This window comes from Lissotriton helveticus, chromosome 5_1 (genome assembly GCF_964261635.1).
Source record: "Lissotriton helveticus chromosome 5_1, aLisHel1.1, whole genome shotgun sequence".
In the NCBI taxonomy this organism is placed as follows: Eukaryota; Metazoa; Chordata; class Amphibia; order Caudata; family Salamandridae; genus Lissotriton; species Lissotriton helveticus.
In genome coordinates, this window is record NC_136065.1 from 67,001,338 (window position 1) to 67,025,318 (window position 23,981).

The 23,981-nt window shown below is 45.0% G+C and overlaps 1 protein-coding gene across 1 annotated transcript; it reads right to left on the minus strand.

Moving 5' to 3' along the window:
* Positions 1-414: 414 nt before the first annotated feature.
* On the minus strand, positions 415-22,002 carry LOC144752957 (uncharacterized). The gene is made up of 4 exons (XM_078640766.1): positions 21,875-22,002; positions 13,266-13,316; positions 5,168-5,304; positions 415-1,148 (listed from the first exon to the last, which is right to left on the minus strand). The coding sequence occupies exons 1-4, from the start codon at positions 21,951-21,953 to the stop codon at positions 1,092-1,094; spliced, it is 324 nt and encodes a 107-aa protein (XP_078496892.1). The 5' UTR covers positions 21,954-22,002; the 3' UTR covers positions 415-1,091.
* Positions 22,003-23,981: the final 1,979 nt, after the last annotated feature.

Sequence of the window (23,981 nt, forward strand, 5' to 3'; positions counted from 1 at the left end):
CGGTACATAGCGCTACGAGGCCTCCGGGTTGTTTGCGCTTTATAAAACCCGATTAATAATAATAATAATAATAAGGTCCCCTGTATGTTACTAAAGTCCCCTGTAAGTCACTAAAGTCCCCTGTAGGTCACTAAGGTCCCCTGTAGGTCACTAAGGTCCCCTGTATGTTACTAAAGTCCCCTGTAAGTCACTAAAGTCCCCTGTAGGTCACTAAGGTCCCCTGTAGGTCACTAAGGTCCCCTGTATGTTACTAAAGTCCCCTGTAGGCCAGCCTTGTAGGAAACCAAGAGTATTCATTGCTGAAAGTAGTCTTATACAATTGTGATGTTTACAGATCTTAGGAGTCTACCACAGACCCACCCATCTGCCACAGACAAAACAACTGCACATGGGGTAAGTTCATGATTTTTTATTTACACCAATAATTTAACAATCATAACATGAACACCTCTGGTCAACACAGAATCAGTATCAGCCAATATACTGTGAGTCAAGCTACCAGGCCTTGAGAGGGTGAATAGTGTCCAGGGTGAATCCGAGAGACTTGGCGTTGATGAGAGTTGAGGGTACGAAGCCATTCAGGTTCAAGTCACTCACCCAAGTGTCCAGTGGTTATTGCTTGTTCTTGGTGAACAACAGAAATTCTGTCTTGGTTTGGTTGGGGTAGGTGCTGGTTAGCCAGGTCTGGTGGAGGTGTGCTGTTATTTTGTCTGCTTATTTTCTCACTTATTTTGTATCATTAATTTCTGTTTAACTAGTTCTAGAAGAAAATGTGTTGTGGGCCTGTGAGACTGGTGTGACCCGTGTCCACTACCAACGCTCACGGTATGTTTTGTGGCAACGATAAGGTAAATGCATTGAACAAATATCACACTTAGCTCTGGGGTTTGGCCAAGGCCACCCCTCGTGTACGTTTTCATGCAGATTGCCACCCAAGCATAATTCTGGTAATACATGTAGCTTGACTTTTGAAATAAATAATGTAGATTGGCCCACCCCTAATGCCGTGTCACTCTTCAGGAGTGGCACAGACAGGGTGGAAAGGGATGAGCTGTCCATGAGGGTCACCTGTTCTCCACATCTTCAAGGGCTCAGCACCTGGGACTAACGTCTTGGCATCCCTGCGACCTGCACTTGCTGAAGATGCTCTGGAAAAGAATGAGATAAAAGGGTTAGCAAAGAGCCTTTCTTATCACAAAAGGGGCGAGGAGGAGGTAAGAGCACCCAACGTCCTCTTGAGTAATGCCATAACCACAAAGACGTGCAGTAGCTGTACTAATGTACATTACTCTGATCCTAACTGGGAAAGCAAGTCAAAGTCTTAAACAGATAATACAGAATTACTGTCCAGAAAAGCCTAAAGAGACTAAAGAAGTCCATCCTTATGGCGGCGGAGGCCTCGCAGACATATTTGTGACATGCTTTATCATCGGCGACCTCTCTCCCCGTGGTAGGACAGTGCCACCAGGGCGTACTCGACCACCTGTTGGACTTGGGTCAGGAGAGAGTTCTTAGTTAAAAGCTACTGGACAAAAGAGGGGTCCAGATCAGAAAGTAAAAAATGCCTTGTAGTTCCCCGATGCGACACCTTTATTCATAGGGCGCTGGAGGCATATCTAAAAACCCACATGAGTTGATGGGTTGACTGCAATGGCTCAGTCCATCTCTCTATTAGGTCAACATGTTTCTGCCCTAATCCGTAGCCCTAATGGGTCTGGGGCATTCTTCAGGGCCAAGGATCCCTAACTGCATCACAGCGATCGCACTGAGATATGTTTTTATACCAACAACAACAGAAGATACACTTATTTGAGGACTACCTGAGTTTCAGGTGCAGGTCAGATGGGTCCTGCAGGTCAGATGGGTCCTGTTCAAGGTCCTGACTATTGCCTTTAGGGCATTCCACAAATATGGTCCACTGTACCTATATAAACACTTCAATCGATATCATCCTACCCGAGAACTCAGATCGGCTACTGCTAACCTAATGATTGTCCCAAAATTCAGACTGGCCACAAAAGGAGGAAAATCCCTGGCAGTTATTGGTGCAAAGGCATGGAATAAATTGCCCCACCAACTTCGTACAATTACGCCCGAACAGAAGTTGAGGAAATCCCTTAAAACATGGATTTATAGTCTGGCGGACTCTGTATGCAAAACATTGGTATAACCCCTTGTTATCTGCTGAACACAGTAAACTAGACCATCTTTGCCTTTGAGTCGAAGCGCCAAGATGCTGCTTGGAGTGGTAGTGCGCTATACAAATTGCTTTCACTTCACTTCACTTCACTTCACTCCTACACTTTAAGGGATGCCGGATTCCTGGTCAAAGAGGGGACAATCTCCTTTATAGTTACACTTACTGCAAAAGGTACATGGTGCGACGTAACCTCATCGGGGCCGCTCCTTGCCGCTGATTCTAGTTAGGACCAGAGTCACGAAACACGAGTACATCTACTGAACTTCTTTGTAGTTGAAGCAAAGAGCCTCGCCTTCCAAGCCCGGAGGGGCAAAAGGGGCTGGTCCCATATCTAAAGTCAGCCCAGAGCTGTGAAACTTACTCCTGTGGTTGCACAGCGGCTCTAATTCCAGGGGCGGGGGCAGGGCAGTGCAGTTAGACAGGCTAAACCTGGTGTGAGTGGCCTGAGCTCTGCTGAAATGAGGCCAATGGCCTCTCCCTTCACAACCCCACGCCTCCACTAATGGACTGATCTCAACCTCACCCTGCCCAGGCAGGTTAGAACTATGAGACCAGTTGGCGCAAGACTAACTAATTCCACAGCACTCTGACTGTCTATATCTAACTCATAGCGCTCTCACTGTCAGTCAATATATCTAACCTCGCAGCACTCTGTCAGTCAATATATCTAACCTCACAGCCCTCTCGCTGTCAGTCAATATATCTAACCTCGCAGCGCTCTCACTGTCAGTCAATATATCTAACCTCGCTGTGCTCTCACTGTCAGTCAATATATCTAACTGACAGCGCTCTCACTGTCAGTCAATATATCTAACCTCGCAGCGCTCTCACTGTCAGTCAATATATCTAACCTCACTGTGCTCTCACTGTCAGTCAATATATCTAACTGACAGCGCTCTCACTGTAGTCAATATATCTAACCTCGCTGCGCTCTCACTGTCAGTCAATATATCTAACCTCACAGCACCCTCACTGTCAGACAATATATCTAACCTTGCAGCACCCTCACTGTCAGTCAATATATCTAACCTCGCAGTGCTCTCACTGTCAGTCAATATATCTAACCTCTCAGCCCTCTCCCTGTCAGTCAATATATCTAACCTCACAGCCGTCTCGCTGTCAGTCAATATATCTAAGCTCGCAGCACTCTCACTGTCAGTCAATATATCTAACTTCACAGCGCTCTCACTGTCAGTCAATATATCTAACTTGCAGCGCTCTCACTGTCAGTCAATATATCTAACTGACAGCGCTCTCACTGTCAGTCAATATATCTAACCTCGCTGTGCTCTCACTGTCAGTCAATATATCTAACTGACAGCACTCTCACTGTCAGTCAATATATCTAACCTCGCTGCGCTCTCACTGTCAGTCAATATGTCTGACAGTGCTCTCACTGTCACTCAATATATCTAACCTCGCTGCGCTATCACTGTCAGTCAATATATCTAACCTCGCAGTGCCCTTACTGTCAGTCAATATATATCTAACCTTACAGCGCCCTCACTGTCAGACAATATATCTAACCTTGCAGCGCCCTCACTGTCAGTCAATATATCTAACCTCGCAGCCCTCTCACTGTCAGTCAATATATCTAACCTCACAGCCTTCTCGCTCTCAGTCAATATATCTAACCTCGCAGCGCCCTCACAGTGAGTCAATTTAGCTAACCTCGCAGCGCCCTCACTGTCAGTCAGTATATCCAACCTTGCAGCGCTCTCGCTGTCAGTCAATATATCTAACCTCGCTGCGCTCTCACTGTCAGTCAATATGTCTGACAGCGCTCTCGCTGTCAGTCAATATATCTAACCTCGCTGCGCTCTCACTGTCACTCAATATATCTAACCTCGCTGCGCTGTCACTGTCAGTCAATATATCTAACCTCGCAGTGCCCTTACTGTCAGTCAATATATCTAACCTCACAGCACCCTCACTGTCAGACAATATATCTAACCTTGCAGCGCCCTCACTGTCAGTAAATATATCTAAACTCGCTGCGCTCTCACTGTCAGTCAATATATCTAACCTTGCAGCCCTCTCCCTGTCAGTCAATATATCTAACCTCACAGCCCTCTCGATGTCAGTCAATATATCTAAACTCGCAGCGCTCTCACTGTCAGTCAATACATCTAACCTCACTGCGCTGTCACTGTCAGTCAATATATCTAACTTTGCAGCACTCTCACTGTCAGTCAATATATCTAACTTAAAGCGCTCTCACTGTCAGTCAATATATCTTACTGACAGCGCTCTCACTGTCAGTCAATATATCGTACCTCGCTGTGCTCTCACTGTCAGTCAATATATCTGACTGACAGCGGTCTCACTGTCAGTCAATATATCTAACCTCGCTGCGCTCTCACTGTCAGTCAATATGTCTGACAGCGCTCTCACTGTCAGTCAATATATCTAACCTCGCTGCGCTCTCACTGTCACTCAATATATCTAACCTCGCTGCGCTGTCACTGTCCGTCAATATATCTAACCTCGCAGTGCCCTTACTGTCAGTAAATATATCTAACCTCACAGCGCCCTCACTGTCAGACAATTTATCTAACCTTGCAGCGCCCTCACTGTCAGTCAATTTATCTAACCTTGCAGCGCTCTCACTGTCAGTCAATATATCTAACCTCACAGCCCTCTCGCTGTCAGTCAATATATCTATCCTCGCAGCGCCCTCACTGTCAATCAAAATATCTAACCTCGCAGCGCCCTCACTGTCAGTCAGTATATCCAACCCCACTGTAACACAGTGTTTTAAAATCGGCAGCAGTCTCTGTGACAGTCACTGTATCTGAACTATCAGCGCTGTCACTGCCATACAGTTAGAATATGTTACAATGCTGACACTAGGGGGACAGAGGGATCATTACCTCAGTCACAGCTTCAGTGGTACTCACCTGAAGGGCAGTAAGTAATAAAACACAGGGCAGTAGGAATTAGCCCCTCCCAACCACTTTTACTCACCGCGAAGCACATGGTCAGCACCACAGCCAGGATCACGGCAGCCAGCACGACCATGGCAATGTGATAGTCCCTCATGTCGTCTCTGTCCCTCCTCCGGGTGGTGTAGGTGGTCGTTGTAGTTGTAGTGGTCGGTGACACTGAGGAGAACGAGGGTAAAAAGTGAGTTAGCAAACGCTGGACTTAAATACTCATGTGTAGTAATAATATTGCTGCTGCTCATAGAATCACTTGGATAATAAATATTCCTGGAGGCACGCGGCACTCATAATAATACTGCTGACTTTAGAGATATGTGGTAAGTAGTCTTAATAGCAGGGCCCTTGGGGCACTTAGGTAGTAATAATATTAATGCTGCTCACGGACACACATGGATAGCATTAATATTAATGCTGCTCACGGACACACATGGATAGCATTAATATTAATGCTGCTCACGGACACACATGGATAGCATTAATATTAATGCTTATCATGGACACACATGGATAGCATTAATATTAATGCTACTCACGGACACACATGGATAGTATTAATATTAATGCTGCTCACGGACATACATGGATAGTATTAATATGAATGCTGCTCAAGGACTCACAGGGATAGTATTAATATTAATGCTGCTCACGGACACACATGGATAGCATTAATGTTAATGCTGCTCACAAACACACATGGATAGCTTTAAGGTTAATGCTGCTCACGGACAAACATGGATAGTATTAATATTAATGCTGCTCATGGACATACATGGATAGTATTAATATGAATGCTGCTCACGGACTCACAGGGATAGTGTTAATATTAATGCTGCTCACGGACACACATGGATAGCATTAATATTAATGCTGCTCACGAACACACATGGATAGCTTTAAGGTTAATGCTGCTCACGGACACACATGGATAGTATTAATATTAATGCTGCTCACGGACACACATGGATAGCATTAAGGTTAATGCTGCTCACGGACACACATGGATAGTATTAATATTAATGCTTCTCACGGACACACAAGGATAGTATTAATATTAATGCTGCTCACGGACACGCATGGATAGTATTAATATGTATGCTTCTCACGACACGCATGGATAGTATTAATATTAATGCTGCTCACGGACACACATGGATAGCATTAAGGTTAATGCTGCTCACGGACACACATGGATAGCATTAATATTAATGCTGCTCACTGACACACATGGATAGCATTAAGGTTAATGCTGCTCACGGGCACACATGGATAGTATTAATATTAATGCTGCTCACGGACACACATGGATAGCATTAATATTAATGTTGCTCACGAACACACATGGATAGCATTAAGGTTAATGCTGCTCACGGACACACATGGATAGTATTAATATTAATGCTGCTCACGGACACACATGGATAGCATTAATATTAATGCTTCTCATGGACACACATGGATAGCATTAATATTAATGCTGCTCACGGACACACATGGATAGTATTAATATTAATGCTTCTCACGGACACACAAGGATAGTATTAATATTAATGCTGCTCACGGACACACATGGATAGTATTAATATTAATGCTGTTCACGGACACACAAGGATAGTATTAATATTAATGCTGCTCACGGACACACATGGATAGTATTAATATTAATGCTGTTCACGGACACACAAGGATAGTATTAATATTAATGCTGCTCACGGACACACATGGATAGTATTAATATTAATGCTGCTCATGGTCACACATGGATAGTATTAATATTAATGCTGCTCACGGACACACATGGATAGTATTAATATTAATGCTGCTCACGGTCACACATGGATAGTATTAATATTAATGCTGCTCATGGTCACACATGGATAGTATTAATATTAATGCTGCTCACGGACACACAAGGATAGTATTAATATTAATGCTGCTCATGGTCACACATGGATAGTATTAATATTAATGCTGCTCATGGACACACAAGGATAGTATTAATATTAATGCTGCTCACGGACACACATGGATAGTATTAATATCAATGCTGCTCACGAACACACATGGATAGCATTAAGGTTAATGCTGCTCACGGACACACATGGATAGTATTAATATTAATGCTTCTCACGGACACGCATGGATAGTATTAATATTAATTAACCCTGGGCATAGTGGGCGTAGTGGGGCTCCGCGGAGCTACGCGGAGAGGGCGAGAAGCTACGCCCACTCCCGCACTCCGCGGAGCCCCACTACGCACCTCCCTCCCGCTCTCCCCTACATCCATTATTTAAGCAACTACCCTTAATAAAACTATTTTAAAGCACTTACCGTGTCCGGGGGCTCGTCCGGGGCTCCCTCTGGGAATAGCGTTGTCCTGGATACCAATGCGCATGCGCGGGCGGCCGCGCATGCGCATTTCTCCAGAGAAATGCCCATGCGCAGCCGCCCGCGCATGCGCATTGGTATCGAGGAAAGGACGCTATTCCCAGAGGGAGCCCCGGACGAGCCCCCTGACACGGTAAGTGCCTTAAAATAGTTTCATTAAGGGTAGTTGCTTAAATACTGTATGTAGGGGAGGGCGGGAGGGAGGCGGGTGGCGGCCGACTCGGCTACGCTCACGGAGTGGGCGTAGTGTTGCCGGCTACGCTGTCTACGCAAAATGCTTAGGAGGCAACACTACGCCTACTCCGTGGGCGTAGCCGATTCGGACGCCCAGGGTTAATATTAATGCTGTTCACGGACACACATGGATAGCATTAAGGTTAATGCTGCTCACGGACACACAGGGTTAGTATTAATATTAATGCTGCTCACGGACACACATGGATAGCATTAATATTAATGCTGCTCACGAACACACATGGATAGCATTATGGTTAATGCTGCTCAAGGACACACATGGATAGTATTAATATTATTGCTTCTCACGGACATTAATGGATATTATTAATACTAATGCTGCTCACGGACACACATGGATAGCATTAATATTAATGCTGCTCACGAACACACATGGATAGCATTAAGGTTAATGCTGCTCACGGACACACATGGATAGTATTAATATTAATTCTGCTCACGGACACACAAGGATAGCATAAATATTAATGCTTCTCATGGACACACATGGATAGCATTAATATTAATGCTGCTCACGAACACACATGGATAGTATTAATATTAATGCTGCTCACGGACACACATGGATAGCATTAATATTAATGCTGCTCACGGACACACATGGATAGTATTAATATTAATGCTGTTCACGTACACACAAGGATAGTATTACATTTTAATGCTGATCATGGACACACATATATAGCATTAATATTAATGCTGCTCACGGACACACATGGATAGTATTAATATTAATGCTGTTCACGGACACACAAGGATAGTATTAATATGAATGCTTCTCATGGACACACATGGATAGCATTAATATTAATGCTGCTCACGGACACACATGGATAGTATTAATATTAATGCTGTTCACGGACACACAAGGATAGTATTAATATTAATGCTGCTCATGGACACACATGGATAGCATTAATATTAATGCTGCTCACTGACACACATGGATAGTATTAATATTAATGCTGTTCTAGGACACACAAGGATAGTATTAATATTAATGCTGCTCACGGACACACATGGATAGCATTTCACGGACACACATGGATAGCATTATTATTAATGCTGCTCACGGACACACATGGATAGCATTAATATTAATGTTGCTCACGGACACACATGGATAGCATTAATATTAATGCTGCTCACGAACACACAGGGATAGTATTAATATTAATGCTGCTCACGGACACACATGGATAGTATTAATATTAATGCTGCTCACGAACACACAGGGATAGTATTAATATTAATGCTGCTCACGGACACACATGGATAGTATTAATATTAATGCTGCTCACGAACACACAGGGATAGTATTAATATTAATGCTTCTCACGGACACACATGGATAGCATTAATATTAATGCTGCCTGTGGACACACACGGATAGCATTAATATTAATGCTGCTCACGGACACACATGGATAGCATTAATATTAATGCTGCTCACGGACACACATGGATAGCATTAATATTAATGCTGCTCACGGACACACATGGATTGTATTAATATTAATGCTGCTCACGGACACACATGGATAGCATTAATATTAATGCTTCTCACGGACACACATGGATAGCATTAATATTAATGCTGCCTGTGGACACACAGGTATAGTATTAATATTAATGCTGCTGATTATAGACACACATGGATAGTATGTGGATTATTATTATTATAATATGAATATTAACGCTGCTTTTGGACACACAGGTATAGTATAAATATTACTGCTTCTTATGGACACACAGGGTCAGTATGATAAGTAATGCTGCTATTCGAGACTTGTGGGCAGTAATCTTATTAATACTGACTTTAGAGCCCTTAATGCAGCTCTTTGGCACACTTAGGTAGTAATAATATTAATGCTGCTCTTAGAGAGGAGGCGTAAGTAGTAATAATCCTGCCCACATAACAGTTGTCCTCCATGGGTTCAAGTTTACAAGATCACAGTCAGCATCAGCGGCTTTGCCCACCTAGTTAACCCCTCAGCCAACTTCTACAGGATGAGTGTGTGCGGCTCACCGGGCAATACCCAGAAAAGGCACACCTGTAGGGTCAGTATCCTGTTCTGTGAGTTCCAGGCTGCTGACTTCTATTAGCACTGCCCCCAACAAAAACCCAAGAGTTGGGAGCCTTCCGGCGCAGAGACCATTGCATGGCGCCCTCTTGGGGTGGGGGGTGTATGGGTGAAACACCCGCAGCGGAGTGCGCAGTGTGTAATGTCCTGTTTTTAATGTGGGCCCTTTCTTCTCTTTTTGTAAAATATAAAGTATTAGTACCCGTCCCCAACCCCCTGTAAAGCGGTCTTTACACTATTTCGTGGTATTCTTTGGAATAATAGTTTGAACCCAACTTTACTCCTCAAAGAAAGTCAAAGAAAGGACACTGTCCAGGATACCATTTCAAAGAAGTGTGCAATAAATGGAAATTGGGCAAACTGGGCTGTTAAAGAACAAGCACTGGCAAAGCCAACAGGTCTTAGCTCTATTTAAAAATAACATAGTGACTCCATATGAGGTATATTGGTGCTTAATTTGGCTTGCCTGGCCTTTCGGGCCTACACCCACTCAGCTCCAATTTTCATTATTTCCTTGATCACTCCATACACTCCGACCCGCACCCTTCGCTCCTCTTCTCTCTCTCTCCTCCAAGTTCCCCGCTTCCGTAAATCCAGAACAGGGGGCACCCGCTTTTCGGTTCTTGCTCCCCAGTTCTGGAATAGTCTTCCTCTCTCTATCCGTTCTATTCCCATCTATACTTTCTTCCGTAAAGCCTTAAAAACGGTCCTGTTTTCCCAGGCTTTCCCTTGTTAGTCCCTCTGGATTCTTGTAGAGTCAGGCCCAGTTCTCAGCGCCAGGAAGCCGCTTGGCCGCAGTGCGCTTTAGCAAGTTTCTTTTTCATTTCATTGTCAGAAGTGACCCAATACCAAAGTTCAGCAAAAACAAACCAGCCAATGAGAAGATTACGGTTGTTAAGGATGCAATGAACGAAGAATGTGATTGGATAAAACAGATGGCGGGGCTACAGTTCCACCAATCAGGGGCTGAATAAAGAAAAGACCAATCGCCTGTTCTTGATTGATAGGTGTCTGGGGCCAGACGATGGCCAATGCTGGATCAACAGCCCATGCATGAGAATATGAAAGCAGAGGACACTCTGTGGCACCACAAAGCGACACAAAAAGACAGCAGGACCTCAAGAGCACGTGACCGGCGATGCAAGAGACCTATTCACACACATCCATAATGGTGCCATGTAATACACTCTTTTATAGTCCTTGGGTGTTGTGGAGCTACCATGCAGCACAATGCTGAGCTCTGAGCTGGCAAGGTGGAACCAGCTCACACCTAACCCATTATGTACTTTTATGATTACACGTTGGCTCAGTGAACTTATCCTGAGTTTTTTTTTTTAAACAGACAACTCTTTATATAAAGAGTAAATAAAATACAGTATTATACTATTTGGTGATATGGATTAAAATCTTTAGCTCATGTAAGGCCATGCTTTAGTTTGTTAAAAACACATTCCATCTCAAATCCAAAGATTGTTGGAACTGTTCCCTGCGAGATACAGCTGCTAACAATGGGCACTGACTGCAGTTAGATGGTTCAGCGGTTGATTCCTTTCCATAACAGCATGGTGATTGGAAAAGGTGGATGGTGACGTTTGGGGGAGTGGTTTCAGGCTGCTTTGGTTTGTATGGATACTGCTGCTTAGAGATTAATTAGTAATGGCAAGAAATTATGATTCATCTCTAATTGGAGAAAAATCATATTTCACAGGAATAATGTCATATCCATGAAATATGGAAAATGTTTCCGAGATTTGACATCATCTTGTCATCAATAAAGCAATCGATCATGTCATATATACATTTATGTCATGTCAGTGAAAATAATTGTGTCCCAATAAAACATTATTTAGAGAAACTGTGCTAAAAAATGCACACATGTGTTAACACAGAGCAAAGTTCACCTTCTAGTAGAGCAACAAATACATGAGAAAACACTGTTTATTGCCTCAAATGTTGTATGTAACAATTACCTCACACAAGGAGATCACTCTTCTAACTGTCACAAGACCTCTCAATGTGATTTTCACTTACTGCAGAACTTTAGCCATCTGCAACCTCAATCATGTTTTAATGCACAAATAAACATGAAATAAACTATGCCATGAAACAAACTGCAGTGTAAACCATGTGTGAGCAGAGTGGAGAGAGGCCAGGAAGAGGAGGGGCACCTGATCCCACTCAAGGCTTTATCTCTTGTGAGTCATGACACTCAACAGTGGCAGTAAATAGTGTGTTACACTTGGCAAAGCTGCATATATACCTCATATATACACTGGGTAGTTATAGTTAGGATTGTGGTTCTATAGGAAATGATTTTAATGAATTGCTAATAGCTTTGGCGCCGTTGGACAAATCTTAACAAAACTTTCTCCAAAAAAGTGCTTGTTTTTTTACTTAGGATCTTCACGGACAGTTTCAGGGTGATTCATTAAGCGGTGGCGGATAAAAAGGAGGGATCCCAAAACCCCAAATCCCCATGCTTTTTCCACAGACTTTTTGGAATGCGATAGCGCAAAAATGTCTGAACGGAATTACACTAAATTTAACAGGAAGCTAGACAATGGTGCATAAAGCAAGCTTTTTGTGATTTTGTGTGAATCTGTTTATTAAATTTCGAGAAATTACAGTTAAAAAACATTTGTATATCTGGACTGTTGGGTTCGCTAGAATCTCGAGAGATTCCAGTGGTCTCGCAAATTGAAAATTGAAGCCATCTGATTGGGTGAGGTTTTTTTTTACCCGTCGACCAGTGAACAGGAGGCTCCTTTAAGTCCGGCCGGAGCTCAAGCTCTGATTGGTTGGCCACAGCATGAAGAGATAAGTTGCAGCTGCCATTTCAGGACACAGGAATTCTTGCAGGAAAGTAACTATAAAGGGCGCCCTCTCCATCCCCTGCTAAATCACTCATGAGATGCTTTATGACATCATCGATAGCATCGCTGCAACACCTGAAACGTCATCATTGACGATAACACTGTGCCGGGCCGGGGCACGAGTTATAGTTACTTTACTGCATCAGTATTTACTTGAGATAACTATAACTGGTGGATTTCAGTTGTTTTTTAGTTTAAAAATTTTATTTTTAAACTGGCATTTTAACCTAACTATAACTTCCCTTTAACCTTTGCTTTTCTCAGTGAATTTCTAATTTTTTTTTCACGTAAAGTAAATTATAACTACAATTCCTCACTATAACATTATTTTAACCTTTGATTTTTCAGTGAATTTCTAGGATTTATTTTAACAGAAACCCATTTATACATACTATACTCATGCTCATATATGTAGACATATACACATATACAAATATACACCTACACACACATACATATTCACACATAGACACACAAGCAGCAATAGGGAGACATAGGGCATGGCTGAAGGCTGCTACTGTACCTGTAGAGCTGGGAGGAAATAAAGTAATGGGTGGAAGAGTAATCTGGCAATCTGTAACAGAGGAAGAGAAAGTTTATTAGTAACATTTGCATGGGTGGTTCTCACATTCTCTCTGTTTCACATACATACTGTATGTGCGTCACAGGACCCAACATTAACCTTAAATCCAGACTGCACCCTAAAAGTGCATGACCAGCTTATTCAACGTCTCACCCCTACCCTACAGTCTTCATCCATAGTAAAACCACAACGACCGACACCAAACCCTAACACCTAATGCCGATGGTACTCTTAGATCCATTCCGAAGAAGAGGAACAAGACCAGTGAAAGCTAACCGTAAACCCAACATTTACCCAAACCCTGCATCCAAATGTTCCCGTGACTCCAGTCATGACCACTCTTTCTGGGCTGCATGTAGGAGTTTTACACTCACTATCACAAAACCAATAAGCCCAAGTCAACTACTGACAAAAACCAATCATCGTTCATGTGAGTGAACATCTCAGCTGGACACCACTTATAACCCTAACCCCCACCAAACCCAAGGTCTGCCTGAACCCTCAGTCAGACTGTGCTCCTGATCCCAACCATAACTCTGCCTCCAACCTGACCCTTACTTCAACCACAACCAGTCCTCTAGCCGTGATCCGTTAACAACCTCACACCTAACGCTAAACTTTCACTACTCTACCCTAGCCTTGAGCATGACACTATCCCCACAAAAGACGTATAAACTATAGACTTTCACTCAGATGAAACTCCAAACCCTCACCCCAATGCTACACTTCCCCGTCTCCCAGTCTCTCCAACCTGTAACCCTAACGCCTGTCCACAACCACAAGCCCAGCACCAACAGGAAGTCCTCACACTTGCTGTACTGCTGACATCAGAACGCTTTTACTGTCATGCAGTCAATATATCTAACACCGGATCACTCTCACTGTCACACTCTTTGTGTATGAAACCTCAGAGAGCGCTCACTGTCACACACTGAGTATATCTAACACCCGATCACTCTCACTGTCACACTCTGTGTATGAAACCTCAGAGAGCGCTCACTGTCACACACTGAGTATATCTAACACCGGATCACTCTCACTGTCACACTGTTTGTGTATGAAACCTCAGAGAGCGCTTACTGTCACACACTGAGTATATCTAACACCGGATCACTCTCACTGTCACACTGTTTTTGTGCATGAAAACTCAGAGAGCGCTCACTGTCACACACTGAGTATATCTAATACCGGATCACTCTCACTGTCACACTGTTTGTGTATGAAACCTCAGAGAGCGCTCACTGCCACACACTGAGTATGTCTAACACCGGATCACTCTCACTGGCACACTGAGTATATCTAACACCGGATCACTCTCACTGTCACACTGAGTATATCTAACACCGGATCACTCTCACTGTCACACTGTTTGTGTATGAAACCTCAGAGAGGGCTCACTGTCACACACTGAGTATATCTAACACCGGATCACTCTCACTGTCACACTCTTTGTGTATGAAACCTCAGAGAGCGCTCACTGTCACACACTGAGTATATCTAACACCGGCTCACTCTCACTGTCACACTCTTTGTGTATGAAACCTCAGAGAGGGCTCACTGTCACACACTGAGTATGTCTAACACCGGATCACTCTCACTGTCACACTGTTTGTGTATGAAACCTCAGAGAGCGCTCACTGTCAGACACTGAGTATATCTAACACCGGATCACTCTCACTGTCACACTCTTTGTGTATGAAACCTCAGAGAGCGCTCACTGTCACACACTGAGTATATCTAACACCGGATCACTCTCACTGTCACACTCTTTGAGTATGAAACCTCAGAGAGCGCTCACTGTCACACACTGAGTATATCTAACACCGGATCACTCTCACTGTCACACTGTTTGTGTATGAAACCTCAGAGAGTACTCACTGTCACACACTAAGTATATCTAACACCGGATAACTCTCACTGTCACACTGAGTATATCTAACACCGGATCACTCTCACTGTCACACTCTTTGTGCATGAAACCTCAGAGAGCGCTCACTGTCACACACTGAGTATATCTAACACTGGATCACTCTCACTGTCACACTCTTTGTGTATGAAACCTCAGAGAGCGCTCACTGTCACACACTGAGTATATCTAACACCGGATCACTCTCACTGTCACACTGTTTGTGTATGAAACCTCAGAGAGCGCTCACTGTCACACACTGAGTATATCTAACACTGGATCACTCTCACTTTCACACTCTTTGAGTATGAAACCTCAGAGAGTGCTCACTGTCCCACACTGAGTATATCTAACACCGGATCACTCTCACTGTCACACTGCTTGTATATGAAACCTCAGAGAGAGCTCACTGTCCCACACTGAGTATATCTAACACCGGATCACACTCACTGTCACACTCTTTGTGTATGAAACCTCAGAGAGTGCTCACTGTCACACACTGAGTATATCTAACACTGGATCACTCTCACTGTCACACTGTTTGTGTATGAAACCTCAGAGAGCGCTCACTGTCACACACTGAGTATATCTAACACTGGATCACTCTCACTGTCACACTGTTTGTCTATCAAACTCCAGAGTGCTCGCTGTCACACTCTGAGTACATCTATTCCTACAGCGCTTTCACTATCACACAATTTGTATATCGAACTCTGGCGAGGTCTTACCACTGCATGCTGAGTATATCTAACACTGCAGCACTCTAACCGTCTCAAAGTCAGTATATCCAATTCTGGAGAGCAATCACTATCACACACTGAGTATATCTAACACCGGATCACTCTCACTGTCACACTCTTTGTGTATGAAACCTCAGAGAGCGCTCACTGTCACACACTGAGTATATCTAACACTGGATCACTCTCACTGTCACACTGTTTGTGTATGAAACCTTAGAGAGCGCTCACTGTCACACACTGAGTATATCTAACACTGGATCACTCTCACTGTCACACTGTTTGTGTATGAAACCTCAGAGAGCGCTCACTGTCACACACTGAGTATATCTAACACTGGATCACTCTCACTGTCACACTCTTTGAGTATGAAACCTCAGAGAGCGCTCACTGTCAGACACTGAGTATATCTAACACTGGATCACTCTCACTGTCACACTCTTTGAGTATGAAACCTCAGAGAGCGCTCACTGTCACACACTGAGTATATCTAACACCGGATCACTCTCACTGTCACACACTGAGTATATCTAACACCGGATCACTCTCACTGTCACACTGTTTGTCTATCAAACTCCAGAGTGCTCGCTGTCACACTCTGAGTACATCTATTCCTACAGCGCTTTCACTATCACACAATTTGTATATCGAACTCTGGCGAGGTCTTACCACTGCATGCTGAGTATATCTAACACTGCAGCACTCTAACCGTCTCAAAGTCAGTATATCCAATTCTGGAGAGCAATCACTATCACACACTGAGTATATCTAACACCGGATCACTCTCACTGTCACACTCTTTGTGTATGAAACCTCAGAGAGCGCTCACTGTCACACACTGAGTATATCTAACACCGGCTCACTCTCACTGTCACACTCTTTGTGTATGAAACCTCAGAGAGCGCTCACTGTCACACACTGAGTATATCTAACACCGGATCACTCTCACTGTCACACTGTTTGTATATGAAACCTCAGAGAGCGCTCACTGCCACACACTGAGTATATCTAACACCGGATCACTCTCACTGTCACACTGTTTGTGTATGAAACCTCAGAGAGCGCTCACTGTCACACACTGAGTATATCTAACACCGGATCACTCTCACTGTCACACTCTTTGTGTATGAAACCTCAGAGAGTGCTCACTGTCACACACTGAGTATGTCTAACACCGGATCACTCTCACTGTCACACTGTTTGTGTATGAAACCTCAGAGAGCGCTCACTGTCAGACACTGAGTATATCTAACACCGGATCACTCTCACTGTCACACTCTTTGTGTATGAAACCTCAGAGAGCGCTCACTGTCACACACTGAGTATATCTAACACCGGATCACTCTCACTGTCACACTCTTTGAGTATGAAACCTCAGAGAGCGCTCACTGTCACACACTGAGTATATCTAACACCGGATCACTCTCACTGTCACACTGTTTGTGTATGAAACCTCAGAGAGTACTCACTGTCACACACTAAGTATATCTAACACCGGATAACTCTCACTGTCACACTGAGTATATCTAACACCGGATCACTCTCACTGTCACACTCTTTGTGCATGAAACCTCAGAGAGCGCTCACTGTCACACACTGAGTATATCTAACACTGGATCACTCTCACTGTCACACTCTTTGTGTATGAAACCTCAGAGAGCGCTCACTGTCACACACTGAGTATATCTAACACCGGATCACTCTCACTGTCACACTGTTTGTGTATGAAACCTCAGAGAGCGCTCACTGTCACACACTGAGTATATCTAACACTGGATCACTCTCACTTTCACACTCTTTGAGTATGAAACCTCAGAGAGTGCTCACTGTCCCACACTGAGTATATCTAACACCGGATCACTCTCACTGTCACACTGCTTGTATATGAAACCTCAGAGAGAGCTCACTGTCCCACACTGAGTATATCTAACACCGGATCACACTCACTGTCACACTCTTTGTGTATGAAACCTCAGAGAGTGCTCACTGTCACACACTGAGTATATCTAACACTGGATCACTCTCACTGTCACACTGTTTGTGTATGAAACCTCAGAGAGCGCTCACTGTCACACACTGAGTATATCTAACACTGGATCACTCTCACTGTCACACTGTTTGTCTATCAAACTCCAGAGTGCTCGCTGTCACACTCTGAGTACATCTATTCCTACAGCGCTTTCACTATCACACAATTTGTATATCGAACTCTGGCGAGGTCTTACCACTGCATGCTGAGTATATCTAACACTGCAGCACTCTAACCGTCTCAAAGTCAGTATATCCAATTCTGGAGAGCAATCACTATCACACACTGAGTATATCTAACACCGGATCACTCTCACTGTCACACTCTTTGTGTATGAAACCTCAGAGAGCGCTCACTGTCACACACTGAGTATATCTAACACTGGATCACTCTCACTGTCACACTGTTTGTGTATGAAACCTCAGAGAGCGCTCACTGTCACACACTGAGTATATCTAACACTGGATCACTCTCACTGTCACACTGTTTGTGTATGAAACCTCAGAGAGCGCTCACTGTCACACACTGAGTATATCTAACACTGGATCACTCTCACTGTCACACTCTTTGAGTATGAAACCTCAGAGAGCGCTCACTGTCAGACACTGAGTATATCTAACACTGGATCACTCTCACTGTCACACTCTTTGAGTATGAAACCTCAGAGAGCGCTCACTGTCACACACTGAGTATATCTAACACCGGATCACTCTCACTGTCACACACTGAGTATATCTAACACCGGATCACTCTCACTGTCACACTGTTTGTCTATCAAACTCCAGAGTGCTCGCTGTCACACTCTGAGTACATCTATTCCTACAGCGCTTTCACTATCACACAATTTGTATATCGAACTCTGGCGAGGTCTTACCACTGCATGCTGAGTATATCTAACACTGCAGCACTCTAACCGTCTCAAAGTCAGTATATCCAATTCTGGAGAGCAATCACTATCACACACTGAGTATATCTAACACCGGATCACTCTCACTGTCACACTCTTTGTGTATGAAACCTCAGAGAGCGCTCACTGTCACACACTGAGTATATCTAACACCGGCTCACTCTCACTGTCACACTCTTTGTGTATGAAACCTCAGAGAGCGCTCACTGTCACACACTGAGTATATCTAACACCGGATCACTCTCACTGTCACACTGTTTGTATATGAAACCTCAGAGAGCGCTCACTGCCACACACTGAGTATATCTAACACCGGATCACTCTCACTGTCACACTGTTTGTGTATGAAACCTCAGAGAGCGCTCACTGTCACACACTGAGTATATCTAACACCGGATCACTCTCACTGTCACACTCTTTGTGTATGAAACCTCAGAGAGTGCTCACTGTCACACACTGAGTATATCTAACACCGGATCACACTCACTGTCACACTCTTTGTGTATGAAACCTCAGAGAGGGCTCACTGTCACACACTGAGTATGTCTAACACCGGATCACTCTCACTGTCACACTCTTTGTGTATGAAACCTCAGAGAGGGCTCACTGTCACACACTGAGTATATCTAACACCGGATCACTCTCACTGTCACACTCTTTGTGTATGAAACCTCAGAGAGCGCTCACTGTCACACACTGAGTATATCTAACACCGGCTCACTCTCACTGTCACACTCTTTGTGTATGAAACCTCAGAGAGGGCTCACTGTCACACACTGAGTATGTCTAACACCGGATCACTCTCACTGTCACACTGTTTGTGTATGAAACCTCAGAGAGGGCTCACTGTCACACACTGAGTATATCTAACACCGGATCACTCTCACTGTCACACTCTTTGTGTATGAAACCTCAGAGAGCGCTCACTGTCACACACTGAGTATATCTAACACCGGCTCACTCTCACTGTCACACTCTTTGTGTATGAAACCTCAGAGAGCGCTCACTGTCACACACTGAGTATATCTAACACCGGATCGCTCTCACTGTCACACTCTTTGTGTATGAAACCTCAGAGAGCGCTCACTGTCAGACACTGAGTATATCTAACACCGGATCGCTCTCACTGTCACACTCTTTGTGCATGAAACCTCAGAGAGAGCTCACTGTCCCACACTGAGTATATCTAACACCGGATCACACTCACTGTCACACTCTTTGTGTATGAAACCTCAGAGAGGGCTCACTGTCACACACTGAGTATATCTAACACCGGATCACTCTCACTGTCACACTCTTTGTGTATGAAACCTCAGAGAGCGCTCACTGTCACACACTGAGTATATCTAACACTGGATCACTCTCACTGTCACACTGTTTGTGTATGAAACCTCAGAGAGCGCTCACTGTCAGACACTGAGTATATCTAACACTGGATCACTCTCACTGTCACACTCTTTGTGTATGAAACCTCAGAGAGCGCTCACTGTCAGACACTGAGTATATCTAACACTGGATCACTCTCACTGTCACACTCTTTGTGTATGAAACCTCAGAGAGCGCTCACTGTCAGACACTGAGTATATCTAACACTGGATCACTCTCACTGTCACACTGTTTGTGTATGAAACCTCAGAGAGCGCTCACTGTCAGACACTGAGTATATGTAACACCGGATCACTCTCACTGTCACACTGTTTGTGTATGAAACCTCAGAGAGCGCTCACTGTCAGACACTGAGTATATCTAACACCGGATCACTCTCACTGTCACACTGCTTGTGTATGAAACCTCAGAGAGTGTTCACGGTCACACACTGAGTATCTCTAACACTGCAGGGCTCTCACAGTCCCGCAGTCAGTATATCCAACTCTGGAGAGCTCTCGCTGTCCCACACTGAGTATATCTAACATCGGATCACTCTCACTGTCACACTGCTTGTGTATGAAACCTCAAAGAGTGCTCACTGTCACACACTGAGTATATCTAACACCGGATCACTCTCACTGTCACACTGCTTGTGTATGAAACCTCAGAGAGTGCTCACGGTCACACACTGAGTATCTCTAACACTGCAGGGCTCTCACTGTCACACACTGAGTATATCTAACACTGCAGGCCTCTCACTGTCACACACTGAGTATATCTAACACTGCAGCACTCTCAATATCACACACTGAGTATATCTAACACTGCAGGGCTCTCACTGTCCCACAGTCAGTATATCCAACTCTGGAGAGCTCTCGCTGTCACACACTGAGTAGGTGTGACATTGCAGCACTCTGACTGTCACACAGCTTGTAAACCATTCTCAAGAGAGCTCTCACTTTTGCACACTGAGTATATCTATCACTGTCAAATACCTTGTATATCAAACTCCAGAGAACTCTATCTGTAACACTGTCTCTGGCAGAATGAAGCACACATAGAAAGTGGAAAAACTAGGAGCGATAAGGGCATTTATCCATGTTGCACCTCCCTAATACCACCCCAGTGGTGGTGGCAGAATCTGATGCATTCTCAGGTTTACGATTCCTCGTAAATCTGGAAATGCTTCAGATTCCATGGGTGCTGCATGGAAACACACACAGCAACACCCATGGAAATCCACTTTCATGCAGTGTCCCACGTGAAAGGGGCAGATATTTACAAGGCCATTAAAAGCCACTTAAAGTGGATTTCTGTGGTCTTGAAAATATGCTGTGACACATTGCGTCACCGTGCATCCTAAAAGTGACATGTAGTGATGCAAAAGTGCAGCAGATGCCTCATAATAAGGCCCTTAGTAGTTCTGACTTCACAACACTCTTGCTGCTCTACAGTCAATATATCTGACCCCATCGGGCTCTCACCATCAGACAGTCAGTCTAAGGCTGTTCTTCTCAGTTCATTCACTATCCTCAAGGGCTTTACTCTTCTGACTGCTAGTTTTTGCGTCCCTTAACCTCCTCCATCTTTGAAGTCTCTTACCTGCTGTTTGGAGGTACACGACCATGAATAGTGCCAGGAGCCTGAGGGTGCAGCGGGGTCCCATCCATCCTGGTGCCATGCTGAGTTTTGTTTGGAGATGTCTCAGGTCACACAGTGCGCCTGGGTACCTTAGAATGAGGTTGTGTCTATCCCTTGCACACCGCAGCCTTTATACCTGTCCGTGGACAGTAAAGTGGGTGTTCCTCACGTTTCATGGACTGGTCATCGAGTAGTTGTCTGCTCTTGTCACTCTCTGTCACTGCGCCAGAGCTGCCTGCACATTCCTGGGTAAATTTGTCTTAGATACTGCTGAAGCTGTTATGAACTAAGTGCTTACCCATGAACTTTAATTAGACTTTTATTGGGATGGGAGTGTCCCTCAGTATCTCAGGCTAATGCTCACCTCACTGCTTCCAGGCCAGTGACGAATCCACTGACCAGGCCTTACCTGGCAGTCAGCAGGGTCAAGAACAGGTCTGTGGGCAATGCTGCACGTGCTGTCTTCGATGGCGCCGTCAGCACTCTCAGCTGTGAGCATTCAGTGTCTCGTCTCGTGAATCTCCTTAACACAGTCTCTCCTGTGAGGCTCAGTGTCCCCTTGACTCACTCTCATCTGGGGGCTCAGTGTCCCCTTAACGCAGTCTCTCCTGTGAGGCTCAGTGTTCCATTGACTCACTCTCATCTGGGGGCTCAGTGTCCCCTTGACTCACTCTCATCTGGGGGCTCAGTGTCACCTTAACGCAGTGTCTCCTGTGAGGCTCAGTGTTCCATTGACTCACTCTCATCTGGGGGCTCAGTGTCCCCTTAACGCAGTCTCTCCTGTGGGGCTCAGTGTCCCCTCCACTCATTTTCTGCTGTGGGAAGTTAGTGCCCTCTCACTTCACTCTTAGCTGTGAGGGTTCAGTATCACCTCACTCTTTGCTGTGAAGTTTCAGAGACCCCAAAAAGCTGTGAGTGCTCAGTCTCCCTGCTGCTCACTCTAAACTGTAAGGGACCGATGTCCCCTCACCTCAGTCCCAGCTGTGGCTGCACAGTGCCCCCTCTTGTCACTCTCAGCTGTGAGGGTCCAGTGTTCTCTCTCTCACTCTCAGCTGTGAGGGCCCAGTGTCCCCTCAACTCACTCTCAGCTGTAAAGGCGCAGTGCTCCATCTCCTCAACGTACGCTCCATACACAAACACGCCATGGAAATGTGGAACATACTCGACTCTCTATCGCCTTCTTTACAGAGACCTGGACCAACGCATCCTCCGCCCCTGACATCAGCACCGCCATCCCAGACGGATACTAGATCCAGAGAAAAGACCGCCTCAACCCAGGAGGGGCCTTGTCTTTGCCCACAAAAGCACCCTCCGCCTCACCACCTCCAGCAAACCCTTCCTCTCGGCCGAATAACTGCACTTCCAGATCCAGACCACCCCCAAAGCCACACTTTGAGAATCCTCGTCTAGGGACCACACCTGGGCACCTGACGCAAACGATGCAGCCGGAGAACTCCACATCTGGATCTCCAACTTCGCAGACAAGCTCGTCCCCCTACGCAACCCCGACAGACAACGCTAAAATCCTGGCCAACTCCATCAACTGCAAAGGAACTTTTCAGTGTCACTCATGAATTCACCAACCCACGCAGGGAAGCCACAGATATCACCCCCATCCCAAGACCTCTGCGACAAGCTTGGAACACTGTTTCCACCTCAAGATCAAAAACCTCTACGACAACTTCATCGGCCATCCACAAGGTGCCACAGACGGCCCCGCCCCTCAGAAACACCTGCCAGCCCACCATCACCAACTGGACACCGATCAGGGCCGACGACACCGCCTCGACCATGAAAAGCATCAACTCAGGGGCCTCCACCGACCCCTGTTCCCCTCACATTTACCACAGAGCCGCAGCCGCCATCGCTCCCGAACTATAACACACTATCAACACCATCTTCAAAACAGGCACCTTCCCAGATGACTGGAAGCATGCAGAAGTCAGACCCCTGCTCAGGAAGCCCACAGCTGACACCACCGATCTCAAGAACTATTGTCCAATCTCGCTCCTCCCCTTCGCAGCCAAAGTTGCAGAGAAAACAGTCAACAGGGAACTGACAAGATTCA

Coding starts and splice junctions, on each gene's coding strand:
- LOC144752957 (XM_078640766.1), bottom strand. CDS start 21,953: ATGGCACCAGGATGGATGGGACCCCGCTGCACCCTCAGGCTCCTGGCA. Junction 13,317..21,874: donor CGTGTACCTCCAAACAGCAG/GTAAGAGACTTC, acceptor CCTCTGTTACAG/ATTGCCAGATTACTCTTCCA. Junction 5,305..13,265: donor ATTTCCTCCCAGCTCTACAG/GTACAGTAGCAG, acceptor CGTTCTCCTCAG/TGTCACCGACCACTACAACT.